A 13,572-nucleotide genomic window follows, 5' to 3' on the forward strand; every position below is an offset into this window, starting at 1 on the left:
TATATGTGGAGAGTAATTTACAATATTAAAAGTTGTAAATAAAATATAGAGTAGTCCTTTTTTTTTACACTGAATATTTCTCAATGTGGATTTATTTTGAAAGTCAACAGACAAATACTTTGAATAAAGAAAACACATATTGACGATAGTGGGGCATGTTGTCACATAATATGAAGTACGTTGTCACAATGGGAAATGGGACACAAAAAAGACCTAATTTATAATACTTTTCAAAAAGATATTTTGAAGAATGTGGTGTATGTAGAGTGCTTTACAATACACTATCAAAAGTGGTAACCTGCAATTGTTTCCATAAGGAGCTATTTATAACTGACTTCACCTATACAACAGGTTATATATTTATGTTGGCATAAATTAATGGTTTAACCAATCATTTTTGACTTGAATAAAATCAGCTAATATAGATCATACCGTATTAAGATATTTAACTTTACACACACACACAACACTGTTGAACATTTATACCATTTTTACCCAGGAAAAGTGATTCAGTTAATTGGACACATGCTGTCAAAAGTGATGCATGCTGTCACATAATATAATATATAATTGCAATGGAAACCACATAGTGTTTTAGAAATGATATGTAATTTATAGCAGAGCGCCTTAGTTTGGAGGATAGATTAGAAATTTCCAAAATAAATAAACTTTACTTACTTTTCAACTAGTAGAACATAGAAGACTGTTTAAAATAAAAACCTAACATTTTTGTCACTGGACGTTTGACTTAAAACCTTTGTATTTGCAGACATATAGACTGTTGTCCCCTATGACTACTAGCACCAGTGTCCCTAGCCATTTCTAGAACTACCTGTATAGCTACTTGTATTATAGTAAGTAGTTACATGTAACATGTACTCTATAATATTAAGTGTCCCCTTTATTTTTCACTTGGACTCCTGTGGTCCTGAAGGCCTATTGGAATGAGTCTGAAGCCCTGCAACAGCTAAGCGCTGGATAGAATTTCACATTCTATATTTAAGTCCCCTAACTTGTGTCACAGGGCTATTTAAATGCCAACAGTCTTACTGTCAAAACAGCCTACAACAACATGATGGACCTGTTTGAGACCAACACTTATTTTTTCAACGATTTACGTTATCTCGAGGCGGACCATGGGACCTTGGATATGCCTGGAGTGTCCCCACTCTATGAGGGGAATGACAGCCCTCTGTCTACGGGACAGGATCCGGTCCCGTCCGAGACAGGGTGCGAGAGCAGCGGGGAGGAACACGTCCTCGCGCCGCCGGGGCTCCAGCCTCACTGCGATGGTCAGTGTCTTATGTGGGCTTGTAAGATCTGTAAAAGAAAATCCGCGCCGACCGACCGGCGAAAGGCCGCCACTCTGAGAGAAAGGAGGCGGCTTAAAAAGATCAACGAAGCGTTTGACGCGTTAAAGAAAAAGACGGTGCCCAATCCGAACCAGAGGCTGCCCAAAGTGGAGATTTTACGCAGCGCGATAAACTACATCGAGAAACTACAGGACCTGTTGCATACGCTAGATGAGCCAGAACAGAACTCTGACAGTGACCCTTACACATACAACGTGAAAGAAAACCATGTAAGAACATAATAGATCCATGCGCTCTGACAGCAGCTGGATCCACGTGGTGCCATTTGCAACTAATAATTATCAATATTTATTATGTGCTAAAATTAAATAAGAGCAATATTAACTCTTTCCATCACGATTGCCTGTTCAGGTGGCTCCCAATGAGTATCACTGGAAAAAGAGCTGCCAGAACTGGCAGGGGATTCCAGATCATTCCAGCTCCCAGGTGGCCGGTCACCGAGAAGGTTGGTACAGAGAAACACAACCAACGTTTTAAGTTTTAACATAGAGGTGTTTAAACATTAAGGAGTACAGCTGCTCTCTGTTAATGTTTCATGCGTTGGTGATGTGCGAAATGGTCTGCGCGTAGTTTGTAGTCTGTGCGCATTTTACTTGCGCGTAATTTGCATGATTGTGCCTCACAAAGACAAAACGCAGCTACTACACTATGATCTGCCCCGTGACAACCTCGTTTTGGGTAAACCTTAAAAAACTGATAGTAAATAGTTTCCTTTCATTCAGAAACTGTGGTTTCCAGTGTCTATGTTTTCCAGAAACTATGATTTCTCATTTGAAATTTAGGTTATAGGGCAGAGTCTGTGCATAGATACATTTGTGTCTGCGCGTAATTTTCTGTGTGCAATTTTCCGCACATAATTCATCGTGTGTAACCTTTCATTTGTTTATTGCGTAAATCTCTCCGCGTGATCTGTGTTGTTGTGCACAATTCCCTGTAATATTCCCCACGTGTGTTTCTCCATGCGAACTTCTCTGCGCGTAATGTGTGTTCCAGAAGCCGCGGTGGAGTCTTCAACGTCCAGCAGCCTTCGTTGCCTCTCCTCAATTGTTGACAGCATTTCCACTGAAGAGACGAAAGCTCGCTGTCCCGACCAGATCCCAGAAAAGTGAAGCACGAGCATCCACCTCACATTTCCTACCTATATTTTTTCCATGAGCTCAGTCATGCTTAAATAATGCATAACAGATCATGTTGATTATATATGAAAATATATGTTCACAAGAACATTTCTTTATCCTCATAGCATTTCTTGGCTTTCTGAATGGAACTATGTGATCTGTTACGCATTGTATAAATAAATAATGTATTTATTACATTGCAAAATATTATTATGAAGTGTTCCAATGTAATATTTAGATTTTTTTTTTTCTCATAAATGACCATTCAGTGTAGTTGCTGCAGCTAATTCCAGGTTAATTTCAGGGTCATTGATATCAGCAAAATGATTGCTGTCAATTTATATAGTCTTTCTAAAATGTACATATTTTGTAATTTATTGCTGTTACTTAAATTATTTTATAACTTAACAAGAAAAGTAGAGCACTTGATCATTACCGGATATGTTTCATTAAAAATATCAAAGATGTACTCTGCATTTTATTTACTTTTATTTAATTTTTTATTTTAATTGTCAATTATTTGTTTTTAATATTTTTATCATTTGATAAAAATCCTGAAGGATCCTGAAGGATTTTACTGGCAAGTTTGAGGTTTTGATATGCCTGTATCTTATGATGTAAAAACATACCAGCCCATTGTCTTATTAAATTTAATCATGACATTAAACAAAGAAGTCATTCGACCTTGTTAAGGTTTAAATTAATTTAGCCTCTATGTAAGATCGTCATATACTCGTTCGGTTGAATCTATTTTGAGTTGTAACATTAACTTAAAGGTCCCAAGCTGAAGGTAGCAGGCATCTATGGCTCGCAAGGAAGGCCAGCCACCAAATGTCCTCATTAAACCCATTGAATTAAGAGCCTTCTGTATTCCACCACCAGCCTTGACCAGTCAAGCCAGCAGCTCTCCCAGATTTACGAGTATTAACGGAGTGTAAAGTATGACTGGCCCTGAAATAGCCCTGGCCTTGCCTGTTAGTTCCAGCTGGCAGGGCAGGACTCAGGATTGGCTGCAATGAAACCCGCTGTATCTGTCTCATGATCTGAAGTAGAAGGTTGGTCAGGGGAAAATATTGCAAAGCTGTAAGCAGCATGACAGCTATCATAATGTTACAGGCTGTGAGGGTTTTCCCCTCGGATGAAGCTTTGGGTTGCATCGCATTTAGCGGTCGGGTTTAATTTGCGAGTGTGAATGCGTGTGAGCTTGGCAGTTATCCATCGGTAGAGCTGATTTGTTGGTGCTCCCAAGCTCCTCTGCAGCGTTTCCATCTCGCACAGCGTGCTGTCTGTCAGGACCGGCTCTCTGATCTTTCCATTTAACACACTGCCACCTCTGACCTCATCACAGACACAAGTTAACTTATGTACTCAAACTCTCAAATGACTCGGAATGACCAGTGACCTGCACAGCACACATCTGGGAAACAATGCTTTAAGTGTGAAATTCAAACCTCCATAAATAAGAAAACATTCTATATACTTGTCTTTTTCACAATGTCTTTTATTTTGCTTAATAGAGCCTACTGGCCTGATACATGATTGTTTATTTGATGTGATTGGTGGATGCTATACCATTTGACTTTCCTATTAGTTAAATGTAAGTTTGAATTTGTCTTTGTTTGTATTTAAAATAGTTTTTTTTATTGTTTTTTTATTTTTTTTTGCCCTTTTTTTGCAATATTTTAGCCCCGATGAAGGCATGTGTGCCAAAAAGCATAGAAGTCTCTTTTTCTCACCGTGGCTGCATTTATTTGATCAAAGGTACAGTATAATGCAGTATACAGTTTTATTGTGAAATATGATTACAGTTTAAAATAACTGTTTACTATATGAATATTTTTTAAATGTATTTTATTCCTGTGATGCAAAGCTGAATTTTCAGCATCATTCCTCCATTCTTCAGTGTCACACGATCCATCAGAAATCATTCTAATATGCAGATTTGCTACTTAAGAAACATTTCCCATTTGTGTCAATGTTAAAAACAGTTGTAAAAAAAAACAAAAAACAAAGCTAAATCCTCTGTGTTGGCGACTACACACTTGGAGTGATTGTCTGATAAGTTATATGGTATTAAGAGCAGGGCACTTCAAAGAGATTCATTGCTCTCCTCTTAGTGAGCCAGACTGTAACCAGATAGCTCTGTCTACAGTGTTATTTTAATAGGATCTCAGATGTAGAGATGATGCAGTTTTATTGTGTTTTTTTTGTTAGTCATGATGCCTAACTCCTTTATTTAGCAGACAGAAAAAATCACAGTTGAAATGTCTTGACAGATTCATTGCTTCATTTGCATATAAACATACTCTGAAGTACATAACTACAAATGTGTCATTAGTTTCCATCAAAGGGAGGCACAGAGAATGTGATTATAGCATCTTGCCATCTGGGAATCATCCCAGAGGAACATTTTATTGCTCAGAGGCCTCGAGAGACTTAATGGAAGCTTTGTTTAAACATCAAATTCCTTAAGAAAAAAATACAATGAGATATCAATTATACAATATAACGTGCACAATAGAGTTTATTTTATTGCTGTGTAAAATTCAATCCAAAGCAAAGCCCCATGATCATTTTAAAATATTCAGGTTTAAGTGATGATGTCTGGAGTAAAACAGATGCTGGTAAGATACACAGCTAAAGCTAAACTATAGGATTAAAGATGAAGAAAGAAGTAGAGATTTACTGACATTCCTTTGAATAGCCAGTTATGGAGCCATTCTGATGTCTCACATCGCTGGAGCTGAGGAAAAACTTACTCTAGCTGCCAGACAAATGCTGTTGCCAATCACACCATCTGACCATGTGATCAAATATGATACTGTTATTGCTTATGGAAAAAGTGCAGCCAATGGCTGGTCTTGGCAAGCAAAAGAAGGATGAAGAAAAAACAAGTGGGTGGACGAAAAGCATGTCTTTTCATTGGTTTTCTTTAGATTTCATATATATTCAATATCGATGGAAAATAGATGAAAAAAAATTTTGAATAGCATATTTACTCTTAACAAACTGAACTGCCTGCACAGTGAAAGAAACATTAACGCTCACCTTCTGCCCTACACTTAACACAGTCCCTGACCCTTGACAACAGCCCTCAGAAAAGCCCCGAAGTTCCCCTGAGACACCGCACCGTTCCCAAATCTCAGAGCAGGTTTGTGCGCTCACTCATCACAGCCGTCTCGGGACCCTTGCGGGTTCACCATATGCTTACGCAATCTGAGTTGGACTCAGTTATCGACTGCTGTCAGGTTTTCTCGTTGTGCATGTTGTTAACAGTCAATTGTCTTTGATCTGAACGACAGCTAAGCAGGATTATCCCTGGTCAATGTCTTCTTCAGCTGCGCGCAATACAAACTACACCGGCTATTCGTGTTTTCTTAGGTGCGCGCGGTTCCCAGACACTAGAGAGGCCAAACGTTTTAGCACGTTGTGAGAAATATCCGCATTGTATCTTTATTAGCTGTCGACACTGATGGCTCGAGTAATGACCTCTACACAGCAATAGACGGGTTTTAAAGACACTTCATCAGTGTTACCGTTATAAAAAAAAAGCCTGTGTGTGTCATTTATTGCGTAATTGCCTTTATGCACCATTTGTAAGTGCTAATAAATTTGATTAAGTGTTTAATTTGAAAATGTTATCCAACAGGTTGCTATGAAAATAAATATAGGCTGCTCTAATTTTAAATATCCTCAAAATACAGTATCTAGCTGCTGAAATGCTAAGTAATACAGTATGTAGCAGGCATGTTGTCATGGCCTTGATCAGCTTCTAAAAGATTGTGTAAAAATTTCAGTGGTGTGGATTTCTGATAGTGTTTGATAAATGATATTTCAGTTTTCAGAGAAAAAGTTATGTCAATTATTTGCAGTTATTATTGTTAATTTCATACACAAACACACACACTGGTTTCTATGTTTTATGGGGACATTCCTTAGGCATAATGGTTTTTCTATAGTACAAACTGAATTTTACAATTTCTTTTTATTGCTTTTTACATTTTCTTTCTAATTCAAATTCAATCTATTGTCAAAATTATTTTTAATAATCATTTATTACAGAGGGGAAGTTAAAAAGTGCTAACAGGGGACAAGCCCAAAATAGAGAAAGTTCTAAAAATAAAGTAAAAATAATTAAAGAAACTACATTGTTTATTTACAATGAATTCAATTTATACCCTTCAAAAACAGAATGATTGTTATTTTAAATACCATCCTATGGAATAGAAAACTTACCATAATTAAAGAACAACACATATACATATATTAAAGCATACATATAAATGTTTCAAAAACAATGTAGAAAAGAACTTGCCACATAGTTGCTAATGAGCTACTTAGAAATTTAATGAGCTTTAACTTAACTAACACAGACATGCTACTTCTGACACCTTCATCCACAGTCCGGATCTTGAGTTGTGTATCTGCGTGAGTGCGTGCCTCGGAAATGCTACACCAGCCCTTACAGCTGGGCCGCATCTGCAACGCTGATCTTTCCTCAAGCGTAAAATTAGCCAGCAAACTCTTAAACATGCAGTCATTCTTGACCGCTGTGTTTTAAGATAATAGAAGTTACATTTATTGGTTTGGTTCTGTATTTTAATGCATCTTTACTGTACTTTCAGGGGGCCCATGCATATGTATATCTGAGGGACTTAACTATATATGCAATCGAGACTTTTAATAATCAATGCAAATACTTGGACACAGCTGAAGACAAAATGTGAATGGCTACAGCTAAAAATCTCTACATATTACAATTAAAGCACAAAAACCCCTCAAGTAAGTAAGATCTAAAGTAGACAGTTTCTTCACATGAATGTTTATTGATGATAACTCCCTCTTGTAATGAGCATCACACTGTTGAACTGAGTGAGAAACCACCCCTCCACACAGATGTGGGAAACTCAGTAGGGGTGTTGGGTTTGGGTGGGGATCTGGGTGGTGAGGAAGGGGGGTCGCTGAGCCCTGCTTTGGCCAATGGGGCACGGTCATTAGGGCTGACCAGTATGGACCCCGGCATATAAGAAGGGTCGTATGGCACCAGAGAAACCACATCACTCAGAGGTCGCCCCCTCACAGATCTCCTACAACCACACAAATCCAACCAATCATGGACGTATTCTCTACATCCCAGATCTTCTACGATAGCACTTGCGCCTCATCGCCTGAAGAGTTCGGCCCTGGAGGGGAACTGGCCGGGTCTGAAGAGGACGAGCACGTCCGGGCCCCCGGGGCCCTGCACCAGCCAGGTCACTGTCTGCAATGGGCCTGCAAAGCTTGTAAGCGCAAAGCCAGCACTGTGGACCGCCGGAGAGCCGCCACTATGAGGGAGCGCCGCAGGCTGAAGAAGGTGAACCATGCGTTTGAGGCGCTACGACGCTGCACGTCGGCGAACCCCAGTCAGCGTCTTCCCAAGGTGGAGATCCTGAGGAACGCCATCCAGTACATCGAAAGCCTTCAGGAGCTCCTCAGGGAACAAGTGGAGAACTACTACAGCCTGCCAATGGAAAGCAGCTCTGAGCCGGCCAGCCCCTCCTCAAGCTGTTCTGAAAGCATGGTAAATATTACTTTCTTACTCTTCAAGTCAAACTGTGGGGTTTAGATTGATTGACATCATACTGAAGATCTGTTAAAACAAAAATACTCCCGTTTCCTCGCCTAGAGGGAGATTTCTAAAGGTCAGGGGCCAAATGCTTTGAAATGAGATTTTCATCTTATATTGTAAGGTCCTTGTCCTTGTCTGTCTATATTTTCGTCTTCATGTTTTATCTCAATAGTGCACAGAGCATTCAGTGATGCCTCAGTCTCAGCATGACAACAATAAATTGCTGCCCACATCTGGCTCTTTTTATACGCTAAGATATAAGGTTACTGCTGTTTGCCAGGGAACTTCTACAGTATATGTGGCACATTATAACATATAGGGTTGATTTTGGGCTAAAAAATTAACAGAGTTTATTAAATAATCTTAGCCGACCTGCAATATGCTATATATGTATGGAAGACACCCAAATTGCCAGTGTTTACTATGAGTTTGCTTTTCAAAACATGTTCGCTAATGACACTAAAAAGCATTTATATGTCTAAATGATCATGATTTACATAAATTTGGACATATTCTTTGATTCGGACCTAACTGTTTAGAAGAATCGTTTTGTTCATTTAGCTTGTTGCTAATCATTTGTTGGCCAGGGAGGTCTTCTATATTCAGTTGTTCTGAATTAGCTATGATACAAATAGTAATTGAGATGTTACCACATCAAGCACATTTTTAGGTTAACTGACAAAACATTTTTTTTTAATTAACTTTTATGTAACCAGGAAAAAGGCTTACTCAGATTAAAATTGACATCGCCATTTATATTAGAGACTTTGAACCATTTGTTGACAAGGACAAGATGAAAATGTGAGTGAGTTAGTTCGTAAACTTTTAATCAGGTAGAACATTCAATTACAAGTGTGACCTGGCTAAGAAGGCTACTGAAGTCAAACAGCAATGCTACAAGCAATGTGAGATGTTGGTTCCTACAAAATCTCAGTACAGGGTTTAAGAATGGAGGATATAGTAATGGCTTTCCCACTGGACTCTTTATAGCCTAATAAAGCCTCAGTAAATCCAGCCAACAGAGACTGGCAGGAAAGTGACGGCCGTGCCGCATTCCTGACTGACTGCATGAGCTGCGCTGCTGCCAGGATTTTCTGCAGATTTATTCAGAGAAAGTGTCATCTTGCACAAACTGGTGTGGCTTCCACTGACTCAATCAATTCGCTACGCCTGAAGCCCAGCATAGCGTGGGAGTCCCTTGCGAAGTAACCCGCTTGTGAAAGAAAGAGATACAGTGAAGTGCACAGACTATGCAGTGCTGCACAAGTTGTTGAAGAGAAAGCAACCAATCCTTGTCACATATATATGATGTTTAATGCTTTATATTTATGTATGCTGATGGAACTTTTTGTGTTTTTCACTTAAGTTGACTGCAATAGTCCTGTATGGCCTCAAATGAATCCAAACTTTGGAAACAACTACAACTTTGAAGCACAAAATGGTAAGAAACAAGATAATTTTATAGTTTTTAAATTTCTTTGTGTCACATATTTCTTGTCATTAATTATGCCCTTTCCTCTTTCTTCATTAATCCAGCTAGCGCAGTGGACAGAACTCCAGGAGCGTCCAGTTTGCAGTGTCTGTCCAGCATTGTGGACAGGCTGTCTTCTGTAGATACAGGAGTTGCAATGGGAATGAGGAACATGGTTGCTCTCTCTCCAACTGGAAGTGATTCCCAGTGCAGTTCTGCAGACAGTCCCAGCAACAGACCAGTCTACCACGTCCTGTGAGAGAGAGCGAGACACTCCAGCTTGGATATCTGCTTCCACAGAACGCTCTGCAGAATCTGAATGTCTGCTATTCACATTGCATGCTCATTTATGAAGTATTTTGGATGATTTGATAATGCTTTCAGATACCAATAAGAATGCAGTAATTAAAAACCTCTATATAGCACAATGACAAAGACTTGCCCTCAAACTCTTACGGCTAAAAGTGCAAAACAAATCTTTAGCTCTGTCTAGGCTTGGTTATAATATGTAGTCATGCTTTAAAAAAGCCGTACTATCCATAAAAACTTTGTCATTGTATAGACAGTGGATCTTTTTACCATGTTGACTGACTGTACAGCTGAACTACATTGAAATTGGTTTTATTTATCAATAATAATCATTGAGGTACTCAGTAATTGCTGTTTTGTAATATTAGCCAACTCAGTGTTATCCACGACCTACCATTCTCTGTGTTGTAAATAAGATTGTACATAATTTAAATGACTGTTATTGTATTCGTGTAATGTTGTTTCCGTCATATTTAATGAACATTCTTGCATAAAATGACTTTTTCATCAATAATAGATTTCGAAAAGTTGTATTTAATGATACTATTTGTCACTATTTGACTTGAAATGAGGAATTGAATCCTCGGATGCTTTTTGAAATGCGTCTCTCGGTAAATGTTGACTGCAGCTTGGTCCCAATCATACGCCATTTGTCAGCTGCTAGAAAATCATGGGTGTCAGAGGAGGACAGTTGATAGTGTGATGAGTTGGATGTTAAAAAAGAGAGAGAAAGAGAGGAAATGAGCTCTGTGTGCCTGTTTGCTTAATGTAACAAATGTTACACATCATTCACACCTTCTTAATACCATTGTCATGAACAAATGGCCACATGCTGACACTTCAAGGTGCTGCTTGTGTGTGTGTGTGTATAAAAGAGAACATTTGCACACAAGAACATTAGTTGCATTAGTTTAATTTCATTTAAAGCTCACAATATTGAGTGGGATATGATGCTTCAGTGGTTCATCTATGCAAACTATGCAATATTTTTGTAATGTCAATATATATATATTTGCCCATCATATACAGTATGATTAAATGTAAAACTTAATCTAATTTGATGCAATTAAACTATAAGTACTCAGAGACTGAAATTTAACTTACGCTTACACTTAAATAATTAATTAAATTCCAAATATTTATAAAGTGAATTCTTGCATTTTATCTGTACATGCTATTGCTATTCAGTTATAAAAACACCATTATGAAACACTACAAAATTTTCAGACTTCAATAGTGACGTAAGATTATATGTAAATGAACTGTAAAATAGGGAAAATATTTATCTTAATAAATCTTTAACTATAAAATTCCAGAGAGATGATTTTTAAATCTGTGAAAAGTAAATTTGATTAATTTAATTGAAACTAATAAAATACAACAGTAGATTAATCCTCATTTATCATTTATATGAAATGTGTTATATGGTTATATGGCAAATATGAGTGTAACACGCATTAAGCTGTTAGCAGTAACATTTTTTGATCGATTCAACCATTCCTGCTCACTTCTTCTTTTATTTATGTTCTTGTTAGTGAATGAAACAGAGAAACACTTAACCTTGAAGTAAAAAAAGTACCTAGAACCCTCATTAAAGAAGTTACATTTACATTTGAAAAAAGGTGCCTATTCAGATGTGGAGCCAATTTTGCTCTTGTAAAGAGATTCAGTAATGCATTAGAGGATCTTTCACTGAGAGTCTTTCAAACGCTTTAAGTACAGTAGATTCAATTTCAGTAAGCAATCCTGTCGCCCACCTGGCTATAACTCTGAATGCAATGCAGGAAATATCCATGGCTAAAGCTCTGCTATAATCCATTAAATGACTCATATATTGGATTTATTATTAACCCTTTAAAAGGTTTGAACCTCCATGGATTGAATAGCATAGCATGCTCTGACCGCACATGTTAAAAGCATTTCACTGTAGGCCATAAAAGAGACTTTTTTCACGTTTTTACTTCTTTTTTATTTCTTTGAACATTTCTTATAGTGTGCATGTACTATATTTGCACATATCTTAATGTTTTTACAACAAAAATATTGAACATTACACTGTTTCCCTAGGAAAAACATATAGTTCATTGACCTTTTTTGACAACTATGCACTAGTAACCTATGGCCACCAGAGTGCAGTACTTTCTCAGATGCTTTAACAAAGCTATATAACTGACTCCCTGTTAGCCAAAGACCACCATTGTGTTGTCAGCATTCAATATCTCATGCTTTAGAAATCAAAATGCTTTATTAAATATAGTTTGTAGGGAAGAAATCTTTTTAAATTAAGATGTCCTTTGATCAATATATTAGTGTGGCATGTTAACTAGTGATAAACAGACATCAAGAGGTTATCTTAAGCAGTAATTCTTCAGGTGATGAGTAAGCCTAGCCTAAATATCACTTATTTAGCACTTATTTTACAGATACATTCTGTGGTAACAATCTCAAGATAAGAGAGAAAAAATAGTAATCTTCCCCCCGTGACATAGGGCTTATTAGGTAATTAATACAACAAAGAAAAAATGTTTAATTTTATGTACACAAAACAGCTATTCTAAAGATCAATTCCAGATTGTCAATCTGTGCATTAGTGGTAGAGATTTCTGCAGGTTACAACGTTAGGACAGTAGTTGGAGACGATTGGTAGGACCGAGTCATTGAATCACTCAAATGAATGATTCATTTTAAAACGACTCATTCATGCTCAGAGACTCAACGGTTGATTTTGCTTTTGGCTTCGTATGGCTCTGTCTTTGTTGGCACAGCAAACTTGTAAAAATATTGTGTCTTAAATGTAAGTTTCTCTATGTGAACTTATTATTTATTGAACTGTTGTAGAAAAGCATTACCATTTGTTGATATAGCCTATCACATTCATTTAAACCAATGCAGGACATTATGGCCTGGTTTCATAGACAGGGCTTAGCCTAAACCAGGATTAGGCCATAGTTCATTCAGGACATTTAAGTAATTTTTATAAACATGCCTTAGAAAAAAACATTACTGGTGTGCATCTTAAGACAAAACAAAGGCACTGACATGTTTTAAGATCAGTCAGTGCAAGTTTCTTGCAGTTGAAACAGCTCAGATTTACATTTTAGTCTAGGACTAGGTTTAAGCCTTGTATGTGAATCCGAATCCGAATGCCATGTAATGTACTCAAAAAACTCAAAAATAAGATTGTTTGTAGGAAAAAAAGTGTCAGTTTGTATTTGTTTGTAAATTACCTCGGTGCTCCAAATGAATCGGTTCTGTTGCTTAGTATAGAACGAATCGAACGAACCTTATCCTTCCCGCGAAAATGCTGTTTGAAATGAACCAACAGCTGCTGATATTCAGAATGACAGCACTGTACTGTTGCTCGTGAAATATTGCTTAAATACTGACGAAAAAGACTAGTAATATAATGTGATTCAATGGACAATTAATATTCTGATCTCTCCCGCCTTGAGGAAGACCATTTTTTTTCCAATAATAAATTTATATTAGACAGTAGCCTAACCTATGCCACTCCTTGGACTGATTCTGTAATGCTGGCTGGATTGTAAACTAGGATTGACTTTAAAAACACCCTTGCCAAAAGCTATATCTATCTAATGAAATTTCCTTGACTTATAGGCCTATAAATCAATTTTATTTTCTAATTTACTGAGATCCCCAAGTTACGAGACAGTTCAAACATGAAGGATTTTG

At 37.4% G+C, this 13,572-nt stretch overlaps 2 protein-coding genes across 2 annotated transcripts; both read left to right on the forward strand.

Moving 5' to 3' along the window:
* Nucleotides 1-1,025: 1,025 nt before the first annotated feature.
* LOC109076610 (myogenic factor 6-like) lies at nucleotides 1,026-2,958 on the forward strand. Its single transcript, XM_019092292.2, has 3 exons — nucleotides 1,026-1,582; nucleotides 1,725-1,818; nucleotides 2,367-2,958. Exons 1-3 carry the CDS (start codon nucleotides 1,073-1,075, stop codon nucleotides 2,480-2,482), a joined length of 720 nt encoding a protein of 239 aa, XP_018947837.1. The 5' UTR covers nucleotides 1,026-1,072; the 3' UTR covers nucleotides 2,483-2,958.
* A 4,472-nt stretch (nucleotides 2,959-7,430) lies between these two features.
* Nucleotides 7,431-10,720, forward strand: LOC109076639 (myogenic factor 5). The gene is made up of 3 exons (XM_019092315.2): nucleotides 7,431-8,051; nucleotides 9,465-9,540; nucleotides 9,636-10,720. Exons 1-3 carry the CDS (start codon nucleotides 7,605-7,607, stop codon nucleotides 9,827-9,829), a joined length of 717 nt encoding a protein of 238 aa, XP_018947860.1. The 5' UTR covers nucleotides 7,431-7,604; the 3' UTR covers nucleotides 9,830-10,720.
* The last annotated feature ends 2,852 nt before the right edge of the window (nucleotides 10,721-13,572 follow it).

This window comes from Cyprinus carpio, chromosome B4 (assembly GCF_018340385.1).
Source record: "Cyprinus carpio isolate SPL01 chromosome B4, ASM1834038v1, whole genome shotgun sequence".
NCBI classification, from domain to species: domain Eukaryota; kingdom Metazoa; phylum Chordata; class Actinopteri; order Cypriniformes; family Cyprinidae; genus Cyprinus; species Cyprinus carpio.